Source organism: Bos grunniens, chromosome 20 (assembly GCF_055505025.1).
Source record: "Bos grunniens cultivar Pamir isolate PY7600 chromosome 20, Bosgru_T2T1.0, whole genome shotgun sequence".
Taxonomy (NCBI): Eukaryota; Metazoa; Chordata; class Mammalia; order Artiodactyla; family Bovidae; genus Bos; species Bos grunniens.
The window spans coordinates 36,559,623-36,586,868 of record NC_141184.1 but is presented as its reverse complement, the minus strand read 5'-3'; the positions used below and the strand labels follow the sequence as shown (position 1 = coordinate 36,586,868).

The following is a 27,246-nucleotide window of genomic DNA, read 5'->3' as shown; positions in this document are numbered from 1 at the left end:
ATCAAATATACACTTAGATTGTTCTTAGTGCAGAGTTGATCAGCCTAGACCCAGGAAATACCAGACAATTGCTAGAGCTTTTTGTCCCATTTGGATGAACAATAGCCATATGTCAACCTACCAGGTGTATAGAAGATAAAAGTTTATATTCCACATTGCCAGTTCACTGGCTAAATCTTGGGGCAGTTTAGTTCAGTTCAGTCACTCAGTTGTGTCCGACTCTTTGCAACCCCATGAACCACAGCACTCCAGGCCTTCCTATCCATCACCAACTGCCAGAGTCTACCCAAACCCATGTCCTTTGAGTCTGTGATGCCATCCAACCATCTCATCCTCTGTCATCCCCTTCTCCTCCTGCCCTCAATCTTTCCCAGCATCAGGGTCTTTTCAAATGAGTCAGCTCTTCACATCAGGTGGCCAAAGTATTGGAGTTTCAGCTTCAGCATCAGTCCTTCCAAAGAACACCCAGGACTGATTTCCTTTAGAATGGTCTGGTTGGATCTCCTTGCAATCCAAGGGACTCTCAAGAGTCTTCTCCAACACCACAGTTCAAAAGCATCAATTCTTGGGGCAGGCACATAATAATTCCCCAATAAATAACTGAAGACCTTATAAAAATTCAAACTATGATTTCAAAATAACTCAAAAGAGCTCAGTAATGATTTTTATTTGTCGCATCCCTCATCCTTATGTGATCATCTTTTATGTTTATACTATGCTTCACACGTTTCAAGATGCTTTCGATACGTATCAGCTCATCTAATCTTTAAACCTTTATGAAGTATTTGGGGTCATACCACTCCCATTTGACAAATAGAAAAACTAAATCACATGGAAATCAAATGATTTGCTAAAGATAAAGGACTGGTGTAAAGCTGGTGGTAAAATCAGTTTTCTAACATCTGACTCAATCTAAGACATCCCAACAAAATCATGATTAGAAATTAAGTCTACAGTCAAGGTTTTATGGCAATTGGGGATGATATGATACATTGTTTTGGGGGATGTTTTAATATTTATTTTATTTATTTGGCTGTACTGGGGCTTAGTTGCAGCACATGTGATCTCTGACCTTTCGGTTGTGGCATGCGGACTCTTAGTTGTGGCATACAGGATCTAGTTCCCTAATCAGGGATCAAGCCCGGGCCCCCTGCACTGGGAGTGTGACGTCTTAGCCACTGGACCACCAGGGAAGTCCTCATAGTATCTTTGGTTTTCTTAAGGAATCCGTGGATTGAAAAGGAAATCCAGAACCGCAACTCAAGATGCTCCTTAGACCTCATGGACGTGAAGGTTACAAGCACCTTCTTCATCAAAAGTCAACAATGTCAAAATCTAAGGGGTAGATTTCCTGAGTCCTCATAGATCTTCACATTACAAGAGTATTGTCACAATACCCGGAACCAGTATTTATTAAAAAAAAAAAAAAAAAACTCAAGTACAAAGTTTGTGAAATAACACAATTTCCATTTTTTATTATATAAGTATACTACCACTGTCAAAGTTTCTTCGTTAATTATCCCCTCCCCTTCTCCCCACTCATTCCTCCCTTCCCCTTCAATTCTGCTTTTCCATTTATAGTTTTAGATCCTGACATAACATCACCACTTTGGGTAGCTGGTGTTTCAGTGAACCTGGATCCACCCTTCACGGCGGGGCAGATAACCCCTGGGCACTGCTGGCAGACTCATGGAGGCCCCTGCCAGGCATTTCCTCCTAGTAAAATGACCCGAGTGTTCCACCCATATGTCAGAGTACGTGACTTGTGTAAGGCCTCTACTAAGCTCCCAAAATTAAAGAGAATGAAAAATTCAAATCAGAGGTTGTTAACTTCCCAGATTCCTGAGAGCTGTTTTCATGTTCTAGACAGTTCTGCAATTTCTCTCCCCTTCATTCACAACTCTTCCCATTTTTCTGTAACCAGTATGAACTGCTCCCTACTGTAAGTATGGTCAGTTCTCTTTTGTTTTTGCTATTAAGCATACTTTAAAATTATGGTTAAGAATTGTATTACCAAACTTATTACATCTCTTGTGGAAGTTTGAGTATTACAACTAGGTGTAAGTCAAACTCCCATTCAGCTTTTTAGCAAAATGGCCAGCATCTACTTGAAACCTTAGTTCAGTTCAGTGCAGTCACTCAGTCGTGTCCAGTTCTTTGCGACCCCATGGACTGCAGCACACCAGGCCTCCCTGTCCATCACCAGCTCCCGCAGCTTACTCAAACTCATGTCCATTGAGCCGGTGATGCCATCCAACCATCTCATCCTCTGTCATCCCCTTCTCCTCCCACCTTCAATCTTTCCCAGCATCAGGGTCTTTTCCAATGAGTCAGTTCTTCACATCAGGTGGCCAAAGTATTGGAGTTTCAGCTTTAGCATGAGTCCTTCCAATGAATATTCAGGACAGGATTTCCTTTAGGATGGTCTGGTTGGATCTCCTTGCTATCCAAGGGACTCTCGAGTCTTCTCCAAAACCATAGTTTAATAGCATCAATTCTTCGGTGCTCAGCTTTCTTTATAGTCCAGGTCTCACATCCATAAATGACTACTGAAAAAACCATAGCTTTGACTAGACGGACCTTGCTGGCAAAGTAATGTCTTTGCTTTTTAATATGTTGTCTAGGTTGGAAATAACTTTTATTCCAACAAGCAAGGATCTTTTCATTTCATGGCTGCAGTCACCATCTGCAGTGATTTTGGAGCCCAAGAAAATAAAGTCTGTCACTGTTTCCATTGTTTCCCCATCTATTTTTGCCATGAAGTGATGGGATCGGATGCCGTGATCCTAGTTTTCTGAATGTTGAGCTTTAAGCCAACTTTTTCACTCTCCTCTTTCACTTTCATCAAGAGGCTCTTTAGTTCTTCTTTGCTTTCTGCCATAAGGGTGGTGTCATCTGCATAACTGAGGTTATTGGTATTTCTCCTGGCAATCTTGATTCCAGCTTGTGCTTCATCCAGCCCAGCATTTCTCATGATGTACTCTGCATATAAGTTAAATAAGCAGGGTGACAATATACTTAAGACCTTAAGCTTTAAGGTCCTATTAAAAGGCCCAGGAACATGATTCCTGAATCTGACTTGGGATGAGAGTGGGCAGTAGGATGTAAACTTCCCTGCTTAGCTCACTGCAGCTGAGCTGTCCTGTACTATCCGGTAGTCTTGCTGTGTCTGCTACTATGAGGCCCATATCCCTGCACATTTCTCGGAGGAAGAAATTCCAAATGGTCTTTTCAATTCTTGTAAAGCCACAGACTACCTAGGCAATATTGATATCCCTGAGACTTGAGGGATAAGACCCAAATATATAGATAGATAGATTGATCAGAGTTTTGGTTGTTAACTCTCTAGCTTTACATTTCTAATTCTTGATACTAACTAAATTCTAAACTTGTTGTTCTTTCCCTTTGTTGTATTTCATATATTTTAGATCTTTTCATGATTTTATTTCAGGCTCCTCAGTTCCAAATCATGAGACATTTTTCGCCCTGTCAACCTATATCAGTCATCCATCTTTGGAGCCCCATTTTCCACCAACTCCTGGATGTCTACTTTCCTGCTATCTGATTGTCAAATTCTGAAACATGTGTCTAAAACACCACTTTATTTGAATTCCTTTATAGATTATTTTATAGTCTCCAGAGTTAATATTGCCCTAATAAAACTGAAAACAGTTCAATATTTTACTAAGAGGCAAGGCACCAATTAGAAAAGCTGGACTTATGAAAATCTGCTAGTATGTCCATTTGAACTTATCAATAATTTCCATCTCATGACTTTAAGAGCATGGACAGAACATGGCAGAAAGGGCACAAACATCATAAGATATCAACTAAGTTTTATATTCTGGCTAAGTTTGAATTCCACCTCTGTTGCTTACTGGCTCTCTGAAGTTCGGTAGTTTTCTTACTTATCAAATGGAAACTAGATAACAAATACCCAAAGAAGTGTTATGTAAGTTAAATAAAATTCCATATGCAAATGCCTAAAATGTTTCCTAGCAAAAAATTGATTTATTATGTTATAATTAATCTCAGAAATTTCCTATAGATTTATTGTTTCTGTTTCTTCTTTATTTGCTTTATTATAACTCAATATCCATTCTTTTCTTCCATCACATCAGACTAGATTTTTGCTTTTGAGAATTCTGATATTTTAAATTATATTTTGGCATAATTTTTGAAGTTTACATTAAGATTGTAGAACCAATCATATTATAGTAAGGCAAGTCTACCTGTTTTTTGCCTCTCTGAAAAACTAAGATGCTTTTCCTTAGTATTATTTTGTATGCATGCAAATATATTCCTTGTAGTATTTGAAAGTGACCATAGATTTTGCAAAGCAAAATATCCCATTGCTAAATACTAGTGTAACATAGGAATACTTTAGTGTGTGTTCCCTCAAGCTTAATGAAGAACAAGACACTTATAGTTTAGTGTCTCATTTAGCCTGTCAGATTATCTCTAACAGTTTTCCAAAAGTAATTTGGAAAAACAACCCATCCAATTCTCCATCTCCCAGCTCTCCTTTCCTCTGGTTTGACTGCGCCCTCAGGCACGCCCTCTGGTGGTGGTGGTGAGATGGCTGTCATAGTTCCCTGAGGACCCCTTGGAGTTACAAGTCCAGGCAATCACACCGCTTTTTGGACAGCTCAAGTTATTATAACCTGGGAAGGAGGAGTCGATGCCCGGCAAGAAGAAGAGCAGGGGGCCATCCCAACGGCCCCATCAGAAAGCCTCCTAATCCTGTGTAAAGATAAATCCATAGCACATGGAGTTCAGGGTAGGTTGGGTTCTAGTCTACCCAGTTCAGCATTCCCCAAACCATGTCTATAATTTCTCACCTTCAGGCCTTAGATCACTCTCATGTGGTGGAGTCTCCCACTTGTCAAAACATTTTCCGTGAAAAGATGTCACAAATGGCTAATAAATAATTTTTCTTCTCTTTGGGTAATGGTTTATTAGGGCTTCCATGGTAGCTCAATCAGTAAAGAATCTGCTTGCAGTGCAAGAGACCCAAGTTCGGTCCCTGAGTCAGGAAGATACCCTGGAGAAGGAAATGGCTATGCACTACAGTATTCTTTCCTGGGAAATCCCATGGGCAGAGGAGTCTGGTGGGCTACAGTCCATGGGGTTGCAAGAATCGGACTCGACTTGGTGACTAAACCACCAATGGTTTATTAATATCCATTCGAAGTAGCTTATTCTCTTTGTATAAAGCTTTCAAGTCACTTACGATTCTATCAAACCATATTATTTATAACTTAAAATAACAAGCTGCATTTTCATCTGTCTCATTCACTAGGATTTTTAATATTTGTTTTATGAAAGAAGAGGTGAGTAATAATACCTTATTAGACAAATGGTCCTGGGACATTGGTAAATAACTTAAGAACAACAATAAACCCATTAAAAATAGATCCTGATCTCACATCTAATTCCAAAATAAATCACTAATAATTTTTAAAAGTTAAATGTAAAAACATGAATCCAATGAGAAACAGGAGAAAATATAAGGTTAATAATTATGTGTTCTCAGGGTAGGGAAGGCCTTCTTAAATTATCCAATGATAATTTATCATTAAATTATCCAATTTATCTAGTGACAAATTATCCATGAAAAAATTTACTAATCAAATACAAGAAAAAGTAGTTAGCCTTAAATATCAAAAAACTTTAAGACAAAGAGAAAAAAATATTTCTAACAGATAAATGTAATCAGAAATTTTCATTTATCAGATTTATAAGGGAGCTAATTATCCCTACCTCAACCCCCCAAAAAATGGCTGGCCAAAGAAAACATGAGCTAAGCCTGTGAGATTTTCTCCTGTCAAGGAACGTCACAAGTCAGGGGTGTAGGGACTGGACAATTTTTAAAACTCCAAGAGGACTATGAGAGTGAGGAGAGAGTGAAGTGAAGTGAAGTTGCTTAGTCGTGTCCAACTCTTTGTGACCCCATGGACTGTAGCCAGGCTCCTGAGAGGGTAGTATTTCTAATAATTACCATAAGAGAGGCAGAAATATCTAAAAGGAATTAGGAAACTTTTTGTATAAAATATAAGCAGTAGAAAAGTGGTTGCCAGGGGCTGAGTTGAGGGGAAAAGGGAGAGGTGGTTGGTCAAAGGGTAGAAACTTTCATTTATAAGATGTATAAAGTATGAGGATATGAAGCAGAACATGGTGACTACAGTTGATAACACTATATTGTATAATTGAAATTTGTTAAAAGAGTACAACTTAAGTATTTTCGCCACCCTTCCCAAAAAGATAAATACGTGAAGTGACAGATATATTAATTAACTTGGTGGGGAGAAACCTTTCACAATATATATGTGTATCAAATCATCACATTATACAGTTTAAATATCTTAAAATTTTATTTGTCAATTATACATCAGTAAACTGGGTGGTGGAGGGTGGGGAGAAATGGAACATTTAAAAATCTATGTCCCGTGATACTGAGAGTATTAAATTCTTTAAAGCATTCATTCAACCTACAATGCATTTCCTTCATTATTATGTTTAAAATCCTCATTTCTGCATACTTGGAATGGCCAGTTCTTGCATGATGAAGATTTGTCTTGATTCACAGTATTTTTTGTTTTGCTTCTTAGGTACCAACAAAGGACCAATGACTTTCTCAACAACTGCTCTACCGCCACCTCCACCATCCCATCCAGCCAGCCAGCCACCATTGCCAGCATCTCACCCAACACAGTTGCCAGCCCCAAGTCTACCTCCCAGAAACATTAAACCTCCCTTAGACCTCAAGTAAGCAAAAGATTATTTCGCCATTTCTTTTTTTTTTTTCTTCTTCGCCATTTCTTTGTCAATCTCTTGTCAGGAATTTTCAAATGTGCTTGGCTGAGTGCTGAGGGTTCCGTGTGACTCTGGTGGAGCCACAAAAGTGGTCAGTTAGCAGGGAGAAGAGATGGCTTAGCAAGCTGCTCTCACACCTCCATATCCTTTAGCAATTCTTATTTATCTGCTTTGGCAATGGTTTTCCCCTTAAGAGTTCATTTGAGGAAAATTTCTAGAGCCTTTTTAGAAGTTCTGAAGCATTCTTCAGGTCCACACAACCACCATCTCCTTAACCTTCATCATCATTTCCGCCACCACTACCATTAGCATCACTGCCACCATCGTTTTCATCACCACCATCATTTTCATCACCACCGTCATTTTCATCACCACCGTCGTTTTCATCACCACCATCATTTTCATCACCACCATCATTACTACCAATACCACCATAATATTTTGTTGGCGGCCTGTAACATGCTAGGCACTTTACATATATAATCCTTATGACTTTATTGAGTGGATAGTGTTTTCATCATTTCACAGATGAGTAAATGGAACTTTACAGAGGTTAAGTAACTCTCAATAGCAGACTGTCAATAGCAGTCTGAGTCCACTGTATACTTAAAAGTTTAACCACTCTGCTAAATAACCTCCTATAAGTAAAAAAATGGAGGTTTTCTCTGAGTAATCAGATTTCTGACTGTGTATTTAAAAAATAGGAAACTTATTCAAGCCCACTTTCACTTTTCTTAGATGGTACTTTTTAGACATATCAGAACTGTATATGTTGTTATGCACAGGCTCTTTATCTGTGATTTACCAGAAGAGCTGGTTGAGAAAAAAAAAGCAGAAGACTGGGATAGAATGAAATATTGTTTCAAAGAGAAATAGACAATGGCAAGCATAGATTCTGTTGGCAAGTCAGAGTAGATCTTCTATTTCTTCTTCTAAAAAATTGTTTTGCATGATTATCCTTTACCACAAATATGCCAAAAATATTTAGCTCCAGTTGTTTTTCCTTCACTCCAATCCCCTACCAGATTGATGTTCATTACATTCTAAAGTACTTAATAACCATAAGCCTTATGATAGACTCAGTTAATACCATGTCTGATTGACAGCTTTCCTTCAATGCTGATAATTACAATTTAGAACAGGAGTTGAAAACACACTTGTCAAAAAAAAAAAAGAAAACACACTTGTCATGGGTAGTTAGTGCTACATTTCACTTTATTAGGCTTTGATGGGGAGTGAGGGGGTGCTGTTGGTTAAAAAGAGAACTCCAACTGAATACAAGATGTTAGAGCAGTTTACTATTTTACATACAGCCTGCATTTTACATTTATGTTAACCACATGCCCTTCCAGACATTCGAGTTTATGAATCCTAGTTTATGACAACCAGCTACCAAAGCAGAATATGAGCCATTTGCCTACTAACATATGAGTGTCAAATAAATATTAACTTAATTAAAATAACTAATATGTGCTCTTATATAAACTTGATTTCTGTATAAATTGCTTTCTTTTCACATGTATTAAATCCTGTGTCTTTATCCTACTCTGAGGAATCTAACCCATTAGATTTTGATCTCAGTACTTTTGAGGCTTATTATATGACTCTATCCCAACAGCTGGCTTTAATTAGGCTTCTGGATCCTGTGTAATTCTAGTGAGAAATTTCAGTAAGTACCTTGAGTATGAATTCTTGATAATTGATAAGGCAAAAAGACTGGTGATTCTTTGACTGAAGAAATCATGCAGGAGGGTTTATCACTATTGCTGTTGTTTGAGCATCCCCGGGACCAGTCCTAGGTTTGGGATCAACCGCAAGGACACTCAGGACCCAGCACACAGGAGTACTCGTGGTTGAGGTTTATCCTAGTCATACTCTTCTTCTAAACTTGGCAGTGGACAGAGTAAAACTGCTCCTTTCTCTAGCTACAAAAATGCAATGCATGTGTGGTATTGCTTCCCAGGGAAGCCTATTACAGTCATCTTTCCATTGAAAGCTGCCACCTAGGCACCTTCTGCCTAGCAACTACCAAAATACCAGACCTCTAGAAGTAAAGCAGGTGTTCACCATAAGTCGTGTTGTTTATACAGTCTAGACACAGCAAAGCGCTCTTATCATTAGGCAACTTTTCCTATCAGTGCAAGGAATGCTTTAGAAGCTGAGTTCCCAGATATAAGCCAACAGACTATCTTGGTAGAAGATTCTTTTTAAAATAGCAGCTTCAGGCCTGCTACGTTAACTCTTTTCTGTAAACCTGCCCCCTAGAATCCACTGTGATAAGGTGAGGAATACAAAGTTGTAGAAGGAAGAACAAATTTCAAAGAGACCAGTAGCCTGGACTACTGCATCCTACCGATGTTGGTCAGTTTCCCACATATTTAGGAAATTCTTACAAAGTCGAAAAGAGTCCACCAACCAACCAGGTTCAAATGTTTGCCTGTAACATTGCTTACATCAGAAATTAGCAAAATCCATCAGTTGTAATCAATTTAACTTCATCCTTATTTCCATTTTATTAAGGACTCCTAGTTCAAAAATCTGATTCATTTAAGAGTTACCAACTCCTCAAAATGTATACTATCAGAAAAAAAAAAAGATGCTGAGAAACAAGAATTTAGATGTTACATTGCCTAGATATGCTGGAACTGTCACATCTAAAAGTTAAATGTCAGATGAAGATGAAAGCTAAGGAATATCTGTCAGATGATTATTTTTTCAAAAGTAAAAATGTGGTATATGGTGTAAGACTTTCAGGCTTCCATCAGAGAGCCCAAGTAAAATCCAAAATGAAGAAATATCTAGGTTGGAAACTTTCCTGCAAGTAGGGGAAGCTAGAAAAGACACAAAGAGGAAATGAAAGTAAAATGGGTCTTGATAGTCAGACACACAAATTTATATTTCATGCGAGAGGGAAATTTATAGAATGATCTTTAAGTAAAATTGTGAAAGATGGGTGTCTCTGTGCTTTTTCTTTGCACCACTGCCCTTCTAGTAATTATTTTGTGAGGCACCACTTTGTGCCTTTGTAATAGAAGTTCAGGAAATATCAGTGAACAAAATAAAGATCCCTGCTCACATAAAGCAGGGGGCAAGAGTCATAAGGGAAAAAATAAGAAACTAGTAAAGGATATAGAATGTTAGCAAATATCAAGTGATGCGGGATAAAGTAGAGCAGGTTAGGTGGTGTAGTGTGACGGCTGGGGACAGTGTGTTGCAACTTTAAAAGGAGAGATGAGGGTTGCTCGCCTTATAGGAAGTTATACTTGAGAAAAGACTCAAGGCAGTAAAGGCGTTAAAGCATGCAGATATCTGGAGGAAGACCATTCTAGTCTAGTCAGAGAGGACAGACAGGACAAAGTCCTCGAGTGTCTAGGGACTCGGAAAGAGGTAACTGAGGCTGGAGTAGATGGAAAGTGTAGTAGAGACAGACTCATGCAGACCCTGCAGGTCGTGATAGAGATGATGGCTCTTATCCTAAGTGACATGGGAAATGCTGAAGAGCTTGAGTGGAGCAGTGATATTTTCAGGCTCACGTTTTGTGAGTATTGCCTTAATTGCTGTCTGAAAAGAGGTAGTAGGCAAATGTTGAAGAAGGAAAACCGGTTAGGCAGATCCTACCGAAATGCAGGCAAGATATTCTAACCAGGATGGTGCAGTGGAGATGATGACAGGGGTCCAGATTCTGGATGTTCTTTGAAGGTAGAGACCACAGAATTTGGACTTAGGGTATGAAAGGAAAAGAAGATCCAGGGTGACTCCAAGGTTCTGAGCCTGAGTAACTCCAGGAATGATGTGTCCATAACTGAATGAGATTGGCTGAAGGTGAGTAAGTTTGGGAGTGGGGAAAATCAGGACAGCACAGCTGTGCAAAGCTTGTGGTGTGCATGCAGGCAGAGATGTTGAGGAGGCAATTAGGTGTAAGAAGTGAAGAGCTGGAAGGGAGTTCTGAGTTATAAATATATGCTTGTCGTGGAAGTATACTCCATGCTTCAAGTCAGACACTGTTAGGATCACAGAGGAAGTGCATTCCTAGAACCAAGGATTAGAAAAAGAACCCGTGCTCAGGTGAGGGACTGGCTCCCAAGAGGCATAAATGACTGATAAGGTTCACATATCCCCCAGGGTGTAGAGTCTGTGTTGCTTAAGGCAAGGACAAAAACTTCTAATGTGGATCAAAGAAAGAATTTCAGAATACATGCCATTATTACCTGCCTACTTCCCAGAAGTCACTTGTAATTATATTGTTCAGGTCAGAATTTTCCTTAAGAATGTAAAGAATTGGAGGCAGGTGAGAATTTAAAATAATAAACATATTTTAAAAGAAAGTAGTTGAAGCCAAAGTTATACTGCATTTTAAATTGTATTGTTTCCCCACCTAGTGGTCAGAAAGCAGCTAGCTCCATTTTCTATTTTATTCAGATGTTTGTAGAGGAACTGAAATGGGTCAGAAGAGCTCGTTTATCATTTTCAGTGTTCAAATCAACTTCTTTAGGGTAACATATTTCTTGGTGCCACTTTAAAATATTAATTATAATTTTAACAATGTAACTGATTATTCATATGAATATAGAACCAATAGTTAAATATTTTAGTATACAAAGCAAATTACATGGTTATTAATAGTAATGAGACAGGAAAAGTGAAGTAATAAGAAATAATAACTAATGGAAATTACTATGGTTGAAAAAGGAAAGTTTAACCAGATCTTACTTTGGGATCATTCTTAGTGTAAGATTTTTCTGGCTCTAAAATTAGAGGAAATGTAAGAATTCACCACTGTAACCTTTTTTTACTAGTTAGAAATATTTAACATTTTCTGGAATTTGAGACTTGCCATATCAGTCATGCACTCCCAGACAGACTTACCTAAGTCCATTGGCTTAAACAAGTCATCATAATTGTATAATTTCTCATGCGTTAAATACAGGAAGACATGTTCCAGAGAAAAATTCACTGGATTTCATTTTCAGTGAGGGCAGGCATGGGACAAAGTGTCACTTAGATTTCCTCTGTCTTTAAGAATCAAACTGACAAATGCTAAAGTCACAGAATAAAGGTCATGAATGGCAAATAAGGTATAAAGGTCAATAGCTTCCCATCTTTAAAAGTCAGGATATAGAGCTCTAATAGCTTTCTGAGCATGACAGTCATAACATTAAATTAATTTTGCTTTTCTTTTTTAATTCTGTAGGCTAAAGTAGAAAAACAAAGAACTATAGTGAAAGACCTTCTTGAATAGATGTCCTTACTGTAACAAATGATAAGCCTCCTTTTCTTTTTCACCCACCCCCTCTGCTTCATTTTCTAGGACTTGGGTTGTGACTCGTTTCATTGATTGTCTGTTTCTCTCTGTTTGGCTTTTCTCAATGCCTGTGACACTTTTTTTTTTCCTTACAGTTTGATCTGGGTCTATCCATGACACTCACCTCCTCCTCCCCCTCATCTTTCTTCCTTTTATTCTTCACTGTTATTCCTATTCTTAACATTATTTCATACTTAGAATATTTTGCTGTTCTATTTGTGTTGAATTCAGACCTATATAAAACTAAAATTTAGATGCTATAATGTTGGGTCCCTGAATATATGCATGCATGCAAACATTATCTACAAGTAATAAATGGTTTGCATAAGTGTAAGTAGATATGTATGAGCATGCTACACAGATCTTCATTTTGCAAATATTTGTTACTCTTCCGTGTGTTTCAGGAAGTTAACTGCAAGTCCAGTAGTCTTTTTAACTTAATATTATTTTCAAAAATAATAGTTTGCTTTAGTAATAAATGCTAGTTTCTTAGTGTTACTAAGACAGCATTAATTTAGTCGAAAGTCCTATACCTGACAAGAATTATTCTAACAGTTTCCTGAAAATGACAGTCATAATAATTAACCAACAAAGACATAATCTCATCACACCAAGGGTTGATGGTCTCATAGTAGGAATGAAGTGAAATGAAGTGAAGGAATAGAGACCTGCAAGTAATTGCTGTATAATTATAGTAATCCAGAATAGTCTCTGTAGTGAGCAATGTGTGACATATGGAAGTAGCAACTGCATGAGCTTGGGAGAGTTGAGATAACTTCACAGAGGAGGGAGCGTTTAAGGAGAATCTTAAAGATTAAGGAGGGCCTCCACAGGGGATGATGAGAAGGGAGGATTACTCCAGAGCTCCAGAGAACGCCAATAGTGTGGGCTAGGCATGGAGGAACAAGAAACCAGTCTTCACAGAATACATGAATTCAGTGTTAATATCTGAAAAGAAGATGATGTAAGAAGAGGAAATATGAAAAATAAAACTGTAAAAGAGCAGGGCTGATCTTAAGGAACTGCACACTATGAAAAGGACAACAGACTTCATTCTATAGAATGTCAATGTATTTTGATGTCTGAGGTACTTTACATCTTATGCTTTTAATTAATACTCAATTTACTAAAGTTAATAGTGCAAAGGCCTAATTTATTTTAAGTACTTAAATTCACATAATTTGCTATGCTATTTATACACCCAGTAATTTTTATTTCAATGAAAATGATTATTTTCAGGGGGATCTTTGATCAATGATTGGACAACTCAGACTAAATTCTTTCATATCAATACTTATGCTCATAATAAACTTAAGTAATTAAACTCGTTTACATGTTTGACATTGCATGTATGAATTTACATACTGAATTTTATTTTTAAGCATTTCTGATGCCTGACTGAACAAATTTCATAACTTTACTCAGCAAAACCCTCTCAAGAATTTGTAAACAGTTCATAAATCTATTAAATCATATCCAGGTCCTTTAAATAATCCAATTGCATTTACAATTGGATTTTTCAGATACTTTTAAAGAAACATATTTATTTTTTAAAATGTTAAGCATATAAGAGGCAAGGAGAATAATATAATGAGTACCCATATACCCCTCCCCAACTTCAACGATTATAAGCTCACTACCAATCTTGTTTTATCTATACACTACCCACTTCCCTCGTCTCGTATTATTTTGAAACTAATATCAAACATCATATAATTACATTCATAAATATTTGAGTAGGTATTCCTAAAAATAGACCCTTTCTATTAATAGAAAACATCAAGCCACTATTCAGTTGTCTCTTAAATCCTGTGTGGGTTTTTTTGTTTGTTTGAGTAAGAATCCAAGCAAAGTCTGTGGCTTATATGTCTTGCAATTCTCTTTCAAGCTATAGGTTCCTCTTGTATTACTTTCGTTTTACTTATTGTAGTTCATTTGTTGAATACATCAAGTTGTTGGTGGGCATTATAGTTGCCCACAGTCTACACTGTGCTGATCGCTTCCTTATAGTAAGCTTGTGTGTTCCCCATTCCTCTGTGAACTGGCTGTTGGATATAGACAAGCGCTTGATCAAATTTCGTTCTATTTTCTAAATGTGTTTCTTTCTTTGTTTAGGTAAGATGTAGGACTCCTTCTTAGGTGATGGTGGATTTTTTTTATCAGGAGCTCATCGTTTTAGCTGATTCTGTTTTGTGAGGCCAGCAATCATAGACATTCAACACTTAAGAGTCCTTACTTTTCCACTAAAATAATAAGCCTAACTCACAAATATCTAATGTAACAAATTTCTTAAACATAACAAACACTTAAAATATTGAACATACATTATTGTCCCAATGATTAGAAAATTTACTTCACAGATTTTTGTATCACGGGTTTGAATTACTTCATCCTTTCTGTATTTAATTCTGAATCTTCTAAGATCTAAAAAGGCCAAGTAAGAAAAACAAGCGTCACGTCATGATCAATCTCACTGGACGTTCATACTTACCTAGATAGTAAGCTATGCATATATGTTAATTTTTAAATGTTCAATTTTTTAAGTGAACTTATTAGATACAAGTTTATGACTACACATATGTATCTAAGGTATTTCTTCCAGAGTCACAAGGATATCCACTAAACCCTTTTTATGGCCTTAGGGATAGCAAGGCTCTTCCTGTTCACATTCTTCAAATGCTATTAATTTCACATAAGAAAGATCACTTTGGCAGCTGCATAAAGAAGGGACTTTAAGGGTAGAAAAGATGAAGCACAGTTCTCGTTACTAGGAGACCATCCAGAAGGCCACTGCAGGGGTCCACACTAGTGACGGTAGAATCCTGCTCTTGTGTCTAGCAGGACAGGGGAGAGAGACGGAGGGGGAGTGTATTATAGGGGACATTAAATATGTAGAACTGACAGAACTTGATTAATTTCACATAGCACTGTAAAAGAGTGAGAAATAACGGCTCTCACTTTTTGAGTGAGGCTTGGGTGGTGAAGTGAATTTGTGGTGCAATTCACCAAGGTAAGAAACTGAGTAGGAAAAACAGATTTAGGCTGAAATGAGAAAGGAAAACCTCAACTTCAGGGATGTTAATATAGAGCCATCAGTGGGACATACAAACACAGAAAGATGAATATATAGATAGGCAGATGATAGATAGATAGATGTGTCTGAAACAAAGAATATGAGATTCTCTATGGGCTTGAGATTTCAGTGTGAAGTCACCAACATTAAGATACTTTGTGAAGGTGAGGAAGCATGTGAGAATGTAAGACCATCTGGGGCAAAGGTAGAAGGGAAAAAATGCAGAAACCAAGACAAGGACACAGAAGAACGCCATCACTTAAAAGAGAAGTCAGAGGAAACTAATCCACAAAGAAAATTGTGGGATTGAGACCAGAGAGACAAGACACGAGCTTTAAGAGATTTCTCATGGAACCAAAAGAAGCTCCAGGAAGGCAAAATAGCCGATATGGTGTTAAGGGCCACAAAGCAACAGGAAGGTGCAGGCTGAGACGTGTTTAGTGGATTCAGTAATTAAGCCTTTTAAGAGTAGTTTCAGTGAAGGATTAGCGAAGGAACTTAGATTGCAGTCAATGATGAGACAAAGCGGAGGAGAGCCAGTAAAGTGAGTACGGACAGTTTTTCCTACTTGGACTGGGAAGAGGAAGATGTTCTTGTGGTGATATGTAGAATTTATAAAGGCGAAGAGAAATTATGAATGAGAGTAACTTGGGCTGAGGGAGGAAACAGTACAATAAGTCCCTTACATATGAACAAGGTCCATTCCGAGAGGAAGCTCTTAAGTTCATTTGTTCTAACCTAGGTTGTAAGTACTGCTTAGGCTGTAACTACAAGCCTTGGTACCCAACTAACACAATGGGCTATATAGTACTGTACTGTAATAGGTTTATAGGCTTTTTCAAATAATACATAAAAAACAAACAAACCCAAAAAAAGTAAAGAAAATATTTTTACTCTTACGGTACAGTATCTTCAAAATACACTAGAACATTACAATAGCTGGCATACAGGGGCTGATATTGAGTGAACAGGGAAGAAGAGATACTAATTGGGGGAGGAAGAAGAGGTGGGAGATAGCAGAGCTGAAGGATCATCAGCAATAGGAGACAGAGGGCAAGCTGCAATTTCACTTACTCCTGACGTAGTTGGATATGCAAACACATACACACATTTGCATCTTTGAAAGCTTGCAACTTGAAGATTTGTTTGTAGAGGACTTACTATAGTGAGACATTTAGGGATGGGAGTGGAAGAAAAACAATAATAGTAAATAAATGATATGATGACACACAGAAGAAAAGGAATAAAAGGAGTGAAATAACTGATCATTCAGATAGCATTCAGAACACAGATGGAAAGAACTTTGGTCAGGAGATGTAAGGATGGGTGTAATTGTAGATAAGCTTGGAAGTAAAAAGAATGTATTTTCTTAAGAGAGTTCACTCCCAATAACAGCTAAATAGTGAAATAAGAAACAAAATCATCTAATGATAAAGGAAAGGAGAGAAATAGGAGATTTAAGGGAAGAAGTGAAGAGAAGATCAACTAGGAAAAATGTGTAATGAGATTATAGGATAGTGTTGGGAGTGCAGCTGAGACTGAATGTCAATTATTTGTAATCTCCCAAATCAGTAAGATGGCAATTTTCCCCAGTTATGCTGATCAACCCAAGAATAGAAATAGAAAATATAGATGGTTCCATAAATCATTAGGGATTCGTGGGGCCCAGGTATTGATAACTGTTATGAGTAGTTGGAGTGAAGTGGTTTGAAATGAAGCACCTTGGAGTCCAAGCCACAACTGATGGAAGCAAAGTCAGGTAGAGAATACCTAGAAAGGGGGGGAGGAGCCAGGATTGAAACTAATAGCCTTTGAAATCTATACCGTACAGCCAATTATCTGCCTTCAGAACTCAGAATTGACTTATTGATATACTGTCATTTTTAACGGGAAAACATATTACTGCCCTGAAACTATGGATTAATTGTAGGTGCTCACTTTGAATGGACAGTGCTGGACACAAGTTCCCCAATTCTCCACTTTTTTGGTAGCAGTAGCAGCGTCAGTACAAAGCTAAAACCTGTTCTACTGACTTCTGAAGTTTTAAATCAGAGTAGATATGAAAGAGAAAAGAGTTATTTTTATCTTATTTTTAAATTTTCTTATTATTACTGGCTGCACTGGGTCTTTGTCGCAGCTCGCAGCCTTTCTCTGGCTGTGGCGAGTGGAGGCGGCTCTCCAGTGCAGTGCATGGGCTTCTCGCGGTGGGGGTTTCTCTTGTTGCGGAGCATGGCTTCAGCAGTTGTGGCACACAGGCTTAGTTGCCCGCAACATGTGGGATCTTCCCAGACCAAACATGTGTCCCCTGCCAGATTCCCAACCACTGGACCACCAGGGAAGCCCAAGAGTTATTTTTAAATAATCCTTTTCTTTTTTTTTTTCTTTTTCATTGTAATAGGAGCATCTACGTATCCCATTTTCACTTTTTCCTCTCTCTTGTTTTCAGAGGCCCTGTAAATGAAGAAAATCAAGATAGTGTCATGCACTCTGATGGTAAGAGGCAAATGATGTTTTATTTTTTGTTCCCTCAGATATGAAAGTTAGAGTTAATTATTCTCATAGGGTCATTAGTGAGTCATTATCATCATTAGTGCATGCAAGTCCTCTTGTTTTACTTATTTATTCCCTTTTCTCTTCACGACCCACTCTCTTTCCTGCCTTCTCTTACCAGAGTAAAATATTTTAATGCACTTAGTGTGTATATGTAATTTTGTACACATTCTTTGTATATTGTTGTATGTGTATATGTATATATTTCAATTTGCATAAACAGTATATTATAGCTCATTCTGGTCGTTTTTTTACACTCAGACTAATGTGTTTTGTGAGGCTTATCGTGAATATAAGTATATTTAATTTATTTCTGTTAACTACTGCACAGCTCTCCATGGTATGCATCCTATGCATATTTCACCTCCAACTCACTATTACTGAAAATGATATTAATAGTTCAATGCACCTTCTTGTCCATATCCCCATGTGAACCTCTGAGAGCCTTCCTTTAAGATGTGTATCAAGGAGTAGAGTGACTGCTTGTAAGCTATGGCATATTCATTTTGACTGAGTAGTACTGGAGTACTTTCCAGAAGAAAGGCATCTGTGTGTAGTCCCATCCCAGGGCATGAAGATTCCAAAATGCTTGCCTTTCACCAGTGCAGAGGCAGCTGTTGTTTCCAGTTGTTTCCAATCTTCTGTGTATAAAATGTCTTGTTTCAATTTCATATCTCAGCTTACTATTGAGTTCAAAACCTTGATTTGTTTATTAGCCTTTGTGGTTTTCTCTTCTGTAAGTTGCTACTTTCAATTCCTTGACCATTTTTTTCTTGGGGTTGGTATCCTTTTCTGGATGACTTGCAAGAGTTCCTTTGTGTTCCAGATAGTAATAACATGTCAGTTGTAGGGTGGAGAAGGCAATGGCACCCCACTCCAGTACTCTTGCCTGGAAAATCCCATGGACGGAGGAGCCTGGTAGGCTGCAGTCCATGGGGTCACTAAGAGTTGGACACGACTGAGCGACTTCACTTTCACTTTTCACTTTCATGCATTGGAGAAGGAAATGGCAACCCACTCCAGTGTTCTTGCCTGGAGAATCCCAGCGACGGGGAGCCTGATGGGCTGCCGTCTATGGGGTCGCACAGAGTCGGACACGACTGAAGCAACTTAGCAGCAGCAGCAGCAGTTGTAGGGATTGCAAATATCTTCTCTCATTCTGTCCATTGTCTATTAACTTAGTCCATACTGTCCTTCATTGAACATAAATATGTTTTGATATAATCAAATTTATTAATACTTACTTTGTAATTTGTACTTTTAAAGTTTTATTTAAGAATTCCTAACCCTAGGAAATAAAACTATTATCTTCTATTTTCTTCTATGAACTTTATCCTTTATAGTTAGGTCTTTGATTGTTTGCAGTCCACTTTTGAGGAATTACTAGAAACCTAGAGTTTTTTTCTCATGTACAAAGTCAGTTTTCCCATTATGATACTCTGAAATTCACCTTTTTCTCATTAATTTATAATACCACATTTACTATATTAACTCTATTGGTGTGTTTGTGTCTTTTCATACATAGGTGTGTTTGTGTGTACATAATGTTCCTGGGTTTGACCTCTGGGTCAGGAAGATCCCCTGGAGAAGGAAATGGCAACCCACTCCAGTATCCTTGCCTGGGAAATCTCACAGACAGGCTACAGTCCCTGGGGGTGCAAGAGTCAGACAAGACTTAGAAACTAAACAACAACAAATGTGTGTTCCTATTTGTGTGTATGTAAATTTTATCTGTCTCTGAGCTCTCCGTTCTATTCTACTGGTCTATTCATTCATGTATCAGTTCCGCATGGTTTTTATTGTTATTGTTTTAGATGATGTCTTAATACCTGAAAATTTGTTGATATTATTAAACACTTGAGCAGTAAAATATCTTTTAAAAAAATCTAATTAACTTGATTTGTTTGATACATGAAAGCAAATCCTTGGGAACAAATGAGTCAAAAAGTGTGAACTTTGACTTTCTGGTAAAGCCTGTGTTCCACACAAGCCCACAAAACCAAATGTGGATGCTTTCAGCGTCCATTCATAAAGAGAAAAGAGTGTCTTCAGTTTTTTTCACTTTTGTATTATTTTATGAAAGCTAATGAAATGATTTTATAATAAGTTACAAGGTTTGGAAAAGCCATAGTAAGGATCTTAACCACATATTCTATTCTGTACTTCTAAACCTTTGGTAAAGTATAGATTCTGTTAACATTATGAACTGTTTTGAGTATTATGTTACATCTAACAATCCTCTATTAAAGCACTTCTTAATTACTATCCCTTTTTTTTAAACACTTCAGGTACTGGAAATCTAGATGAGGTTAGTTTCTCTTTTTTATTCTTCTCATATTATATTGCTGTAACTAGAATATGTAACAATTGCTGTGATTTATTTTCTACTGACATAAACCAACAAATGAAAACTCTTAAGAATAATGGTAATATTTTTCCATTTGCAATCTTATTTCACCTGAAATGCTTGAGACATTAAACACCAGTCATTTCACTGACTCAGTAATTTTGTTATACTAAACAGAAACTGAAGTCTGGCTACAAATCTGAATTACATAGCAGGATATAAAATGAAATCTTTCTGTGCTTCCTTTCCCAGTCTGTCTCCAAAAAGAAAAAAAAAAAAAAAAAAACATGCCAAATGTACACACAAATTTATGTTTGTTTTACTGAGTATTTGAGCAATGTAGTATGTATTTGTTCCCTTATTGAATAATTGCAATTAATCATTATTAATGTTTTTCTTGACAGGAACAAGAGAGTGAAGGAGAAACATATGAAGACATGTATGAGCAACATTTTTTTTACCATGATATTTTTCTTCTAAGATGAATATAATAATTTATATGAGGGAGAATGAATGGATATTCAATACTAGGAGGGGGAAAGTTCAACTGTTCAAGTGACGGGCATATAATGATAACCTTTATTTCAATACAAAGGACTAAAGATTCCTTTCTTGTCTAAGGATTTTACAGAGGACTCTGTTAAAATGCCATTGTGTGAGAGGTCAGAGTCCTGCAACCCACTAGACAGCCCACAGGCAGGGAATTACAGGGCCAGGAATCTGTATTTCTTGCTCTCAGTGTGTCTTTGGGCAAATGAATTTGTGTATATATTACAATGTGCTCACCTAGGCAGTACTTTACCTCAAAATTCAGCTCTGAGAGATGATTTAACACAGCACCAGATGCCAAAGTTTTAACCTGCTTAAGAAGAAAAATGTTAAAAAGAGTTCCCAAATGGGTTTCTGGGTAGCCCAGGATTAAGAAATTTCTTAGCAAATGAGTGAAAATAAAAATGAGCATGTTCTCTTATTTTATCTTTAGTTGATTCACATATGTTAATCTTCCCTACCCAGAATTCAGCTAATTCTGAGTAAAGTTTCTAAATGAAGATTTGTACCTATGAGTAAAGTGAATCCGTGTATGTGAACTTATACCAGTGAGTGTACTCTTGAGAGAGAGAGTTGGGGGTGGGGGGTGGGTTTAATTGTATTCATGCTGACAGGCCGCAAGAACCTTTACAACAATGCCTTCCACTTGCCCTCAGGGGTTATAAAGGTAGCAGGGCCTTTGGAAGGCATCCTCCTTTGAATGCCTCCTGCAGGTTTTAAAAACAGTCTCACACACCCAGGAATTTTGACAAGACTTAGCTTTGTACCTTCACCTCTATTCCACATACTATCTTCTGTTTGGGGTAGGAACCACTCTAAATAGTGAGCCCTAACACATAAATGCCTGCAGGTTCTGAAACAACAAAATATTTATTCACAGAGACACATCCAAAGAAAAAGAGAAGAAAAGAGAAAAGGAGGAAAAGAAGAGATTAGAGCTGGAGAAAAAAGAACAGAAAGAGAGAGAAAAGAAAGAACAAGAAATAAAGAAGAAATTTAAAGTAAGAGCTTGCTTGCTGACGGGTGAAAAAGAGTAATGTCTCTTTTTATAACTTTCACACAAAAGGGGCACCATTTTTTGAAACCTTACATGGTTGGACAACCACTTAATCACTGTTTTCTAAAGAGTAACTTCCTTCATAACAGTAATGTTTTTGTCTACTACACTCCATTATCCATGCACTAAAAATGCAATACAATAAAATCCAAATAAAATATGTGGCTTATAATTTGGATAAAATCTAAACAAAATCTGGTGGGAGCTCAGGAAATTTTATGTCCGTTGGGTGAATGAATACTCAGTTACTCAAATCCATTCTGACTCTCCTCGTTATGCATTTCATCGTACCTGGAAAATTTCATGGACTGAGGAGCCTGATGGGCTACAGTCCGAGGGGTCACGAAGAGTCGGACATGAATATTAACCTACTCATAATATGGGCTCAGGACTACACACATACATATCCTTGTGGAATGTATTATCATGGTGCATGGGACAGAAATGTCTCTGGATTAAGCAGACCTGTCTCAATAAAACTCCGTGAGCTACCCTGCCTGATGCTGTCTAGACCTGACTCACATCTGTGCCTTTACTTTAAGCCTGTGTACATGCTGACTTCTCATGCCTTCTGTTTCTCCTTCTTCCTCACTGACCTCTGTCTTCGTTGATCTTTCATTCTAACTGGATGACTCCTATGACTACCACCACTACCACTATACTTGCAGGCTATACTTTTCTTGGCTAGGCTTTGACGACACGGCCCATCTGGTATGGGTCTGGTATGTCAGCTATATTTAGAGTGATTATCTAGTCACAAAACTATTCTTCACTTTGAAAAGGATTCATATCAAGTTTCCTTTAAATATTTAGTTCCTCCAGAACATTAATATATGGTTTGAATTATAAAAGTCTGGCTTATATATAATTTCCCAGTCTACTGACTGTAGTGAAAGGGAAAATGTAAAACTTAGAGTCAGTTGGACAGATGTGGATTCAAATTCCAGTTGCATTTGTGAGTTATATAATAGGGGACATATTGCTAAACTTCTCTGAACCTCAGATTCTTATTTTTAAAGTGAGTAGATGACATTTCTCTTGAAAGTTTGTTATGGGATTAAATAAAATAATACATGGTGTCTATTATAGGCTGTCATTCAATTTTGCTTACTATATATAAGCAAAAGCAAGATTGCAATATGACTATTAAAATATTTTACTCATACAGAATGTATGGCTACCAAAGAAGGGAAAACATGGAAAATTAATTTCTTAAATGAAAATCTTTATAACATACTTTTTATGAAGAGATTGTTTATAGTTTTGAAGGAATTATGTGAAGCTTTTCCCTGTGGGCTTTTTTTTTTTTTGGAGAAGCCAGTTTTGGATGGTTTCACTCATTTATTCAAATAATATTTGTTAGTAAGAAAAAGATATGATATGAAATCACACCACCAAACATGAACTCAAACATTTGTCAAGACTAGGACTTCACACGCTATATTCCTTCCACAAAATTGTTAATAGATGTTCAAATTAAATAAATAAATGTGAGAACTGTTATACAGTTCCACATTTCATTAATTCTATGACAAAATATTTCACATTTTAAAATTCTGAAATTAGGATGCATTGTAACATTGTTGGCACATCAAAGTTTAAATCAAGCTAGTTTACTTTCTTGGTAGTATATAATTAATGATGGTATCTCACAATTCATCACATCACAAGTTCAATAAATAAAGTAGAGCCTCCTCAAAAATCATGATGCATATTTGCATATCAAAAGATTCAAGAAATTCTGTTGAAAAGACAAAAGATTAGGAAATTAGGAGTTTAGGATTCACGAGCTCTAAACTACATTACTCCTCTGCTGTCAAGAAACCACTGTACTCTTCAGGATATTAATTATAAAAACATCACATAATATTGGTTTGCTATTTTTTTTTTATTCACAACGCTATTTCTAAACTGTTATCTTGTTTATAGCAGGTAATGTCTACTCCAAGTTTATAGGTAGCAAGTACCATGAAGTCAAAAAAAAGGAAAGAATATGTTTTTCTCACAAGTACAACCTACCACCACTACTAACCCTTCTCTCTCTTGCTATTGTAAGCCTGCAGAGAACCATCAGAATAATTGCACAAAGCAGAGAGGGAAATAACCTCTATCTAGTAAGCAGAACACCAGCATACCCCATAAAAACACATAGCACCCAGCATGTTGCATACATAAGTGGTGTTTGATTTTCAGTCACTTCCTCTTCATTTTTTTTTTTTTTCTGGACTGATAATTCTTTTCTTTTTTTTTTAAATTTTATTTTATTTTTAAATTTTACATAATTGTATTAGTTTTGCCAAATATCAAAATGAATCCGCCACAGGTATACATGTGTTCCCCATCCTGAACCCTCCTCCCTCCTCCCTCCCCATACCATCCCTCTGGGTCGTCCCAGTGCACTAGCCCCAAGCATCCAGTATCATGCATCGAACCATCTTCCAGAGTTCCCGAGGTCAACAGATCACTGCCATTCTCTCCTGGCCGCCCGACACGTGCTTACCTATTTTTGCTGGTTCTGTCTGACCTCTGCAATTTTCCCCTAACCCCTCCTATAGGAACCCTCACCAGAAATAACATTCACCCTCAACTTCTAGTTCAAACCTGTAAATGTTGGTAACAAACAGGTTAGCAAGTAGTGGACCTAGTCTTTCAAAACTGCATTCCTTAAAGATTTCCTGAATAGTAAGAAGCTGGTTGTGATTTTTTTTTCCCTCTTTGCAGCTAACAGGCCCTATTCAAGTCATCCATCAAGCAAAAGCTTGCTGTGATGTCAAAGGAGGAAAGAATGAACTGAGCTTCAAGCAAGGAGAGAATATTGAAATAATTCGTATCACAGACAACCCTGAAGGAAAATGGCTGGGCAGAACAGCCAGGGGGTCATGTGAGTGCATATTTTTCTAAGACTTCAAAGTGTTTTCTTTTGAGCCAATCTTATGTGAAAATTCTTCCAAAGCTAGTCATAAGCATTAAGTTGGGAGTATGTTACAGAGTAGACAAAAATAGGAAGATTTTAAATGACAAGCATAGCTCCATCTTCACCTCATTTGTGCAATATTTTTAGTTGGGAAAAAATGTAAATATAATATCCCAAGGAAGAGCAAAGAGTATTAGGTTCTTCATTGATGTTAAAAAGCAAAAATATTTCTTCTGAATCACTTTAGAGCCTTGAAAACAGACTCTAGACTTACCCCAAAGCACAACATCATGAGACTTGGACAAAGCACAGTGAAGCATGTGTCAACAAGTCTTTAAGTCAGAATTGCAAGCAAAGAAATAAAGGGAAAATTTAAAAAGAAAGTGTACAATCAATATTTTGTTTACAACTCTATGATATTTAAACTACAGTCATCTGAACATAAATTGTTCCCCTTTTGGTAGATGGCTATATTAAAACAACAGCTGTAGAGATTGACTATGACTCCTTGAAACGGAAAAAAGGCTGTCTCAGTGCTCTTTCAACAAGACCTTTGGAAGATGACCAGGAAGTGTATGATGACGTTGCAGAGCAGGAAAATGTTAGCAGGTATATGTAAAAACAAATCGGAAAGCAAATCAAACTATCTCTTTGTCAGAGATTGTGGGTTTTAAGATGCTAGAATTTTACTTTCCTAATTTCCTACTACTTTCTATCACTAAATTAAATTACCGTTTACAATCACTTCAATATGGATGATAACTCATTTGAAACTATATAGTCTTTCATTTTACTCTTTGGCTATTTGTGTTAAATACTGCTTGAAATGTAATGGGCCACTGGCAGATGTGTTGTCAATCCCAAATACTGTTTTGCAACATTCATTCTGATTTGACTTTAAGGATATGCCTAGAATACGTATGACTTTGTAAAATATGAAGCATGAGATATAAAAGTTAGCTCTAAAAGTATAAAATATTTTTCTCTGAAATCTGAGTCTAAATATATTTGTCATTGTTATTTGAAAGTATAACAAATAGAAATGCTTTTTTATGACAACTTTGCTCTTTAAGAGTAAAAATGTAAAAGCTGAATCCACTATGATCCCTAGCAATCAACTAAGGGTTCAACTTTCCATTGGACCTTGTGACCTTCCCTGGAAAAATTACAGGACCATCTTTCTGGGGCAGAGGGACAGATCAAGACATCCTTTCTAGGGGAATCAAAGGGGAGGGCAAACTTCTGTCTCATGCTTTCCTTCTCTTCCTTCTCAGTCTCCAGCTCCCTTTATAGTGCCTCCTCTTCTGTCTCTTTCTCCTAGCTCTGATCTTCCTTGTTCTTTCTTTTTCTTCCTTTTCTGCTCTCCTTTCATTCCTTCTTTCCTCCAATATCTCCCTTTCCTGGTAGAGCCATAATCCCTTTAAATTGAAGGAAAAGGAGAAGAAAAATCTCCAACCCAGTGAAGAATCCTCATTTTTCTATTCCCACTTTGTGAAACAGGGAAACCTCCCCACATGACCTATGCAAGATCTTCATTTGAGAAAAAAATGTGTCTGCATTCTTTATAACTCAAATTTCAAAGTAAAAAATGTTTTTATTATTAAGCATTCTAAAAATGTAAAAATATCAAAATAGAAATATATTAATATTTATTAATACTAATAGTTATGAAACATATAAAGAATTAAATTTCCCTTTATGGTCTTGAGCTTATGGCATCAGTTAAACTTATATTGCTTTCTGGCAGTTCATCATTCTAAAATGACTGATAGCAATGCTGTCTTAACATATTATGATCATAAATTATGTAATACATATGAAAACATGCCATGTATGCACTGGAGTTTACAGATTGTAAATTGACCTTAGTAATAAGAAACACCTTGACCTACTTTGAAGTTAGCAAATGTCAAATTTGATGTCAGAGTTCCAAATGGCCATATTTTGAGAGTTACAGAATTTTCTGGACATGAGTGTGTCTTACCATGTATATTATCAGCATATATACCTTATGTTGGGCTTCCCTGGTGGCTCAGATGGCAGAGTCTGCCTGAGATCCCCTGGAGAAGGAAACAGCAACCCACTCCAGTGTTCTTGCCTGGAAAATCCCATGAATGGAGGAGCCCAGCACGCTGTAGTCCACGGGGTTGCAAAGAGTTGGACACGACTGAACTACTTCACTGTACCTTATGTTTCTCTTTTATCTTAAAAAAAAACCAAAACACAATTTCTCTTATTTGGGAATTAAAGAACTCCACTTCACTTTCACTTTTCACTTACGTGCATTGGAGAAGGAAATGGCAACCCACTCCAGTGTTCTTGCCTGGAGAATCCCAGGGACCCGGGGAGTCTGGTGGGCTGCCGTCTATGGGGTCACACAGAGTCGGACACGACTGAAGCGACTTAGCAGCATATATATATATATATATTTACACTGATGAAAATACTCAAAAAATAAATAAATCCACAAAAAAGGGATGATATTCTTAAAATGAAGCATTATTTTCATAATAAGTGACTGTTTCCCAAATTAATGCTATTTCCTTTTCCATTTTAACTAGTCTGTACATACCACAGGGCTTCCCAGATAGTTCAGCAGTAAGGAATCCACCTGCCAATGCAGGAGATCCAGGTTTGA

At 37.1% G+C, this 27,246-nt stretch overlaps 1 protein-coding gene and 1 long non-coding RNA gene across 17 annotated transcripts in view; one reads left to right on the top strand and one right to left on the bottom strand.

Moving 5' to 3' along the window:
• Positions 1 to 27,246, top strand: part of FYB1 (FYN binding protein 1) — a 179,096-nt gene that overhangs the window by 124,279 nt on the left and 27,571 nt on the right. For 13 of the 15 annotated variants that reach the window (XM_086361513.1, XM_086361510.1, XM_086361517.1 and 10 more), the window contains 7 exons: positions 6,612 to 6,768; positions 17,638 to 17,684; positions 20,030 to 20,049; positions 20,493 to 20,527; positions 21,518 to 21,638; positions 24,416 to 24,575; positions 25,073 to 25,217. In XM_086361513.1, the coding sequence (XP_086217639.1) occupies positions 6,612 to 6,768; positions 17,638 to 17,684; positions 20,030 to 20,049; positions 20,493 to 20,527; positions 21,518 to 21,638; positions 24,416 to 24,575; positions 25,073 to 25,217 (685 nt within the window). Of the gene's footprint in view, positions 1 to 6,611; positions 6,769 to 10,333; positions 10,355 to 10,386; positions 10,639 to 17,637; positions 17,685 to 20,029; positions 20,050 to 20,492; positions 20,528 to 21,517; positions 21,639 to 24,415; positions 24,576 to 25,072; positions 25,218 to 27,246 lie in introns of those variants that run through there. The other 2 variants (XM_086361525.1, XM_086361524.1) reach the window with 2 other exon arrangements.
• LOC147350256 (uncharacterized) overlaps positions 1 to 27,246 on the bottom strand; it is a 118,343-nt gene that overhangs the window by 75,859 nt on the left and 15,238 nt on the right. The gene's annotated exons all lie outside the window — the stretch shown is intronic.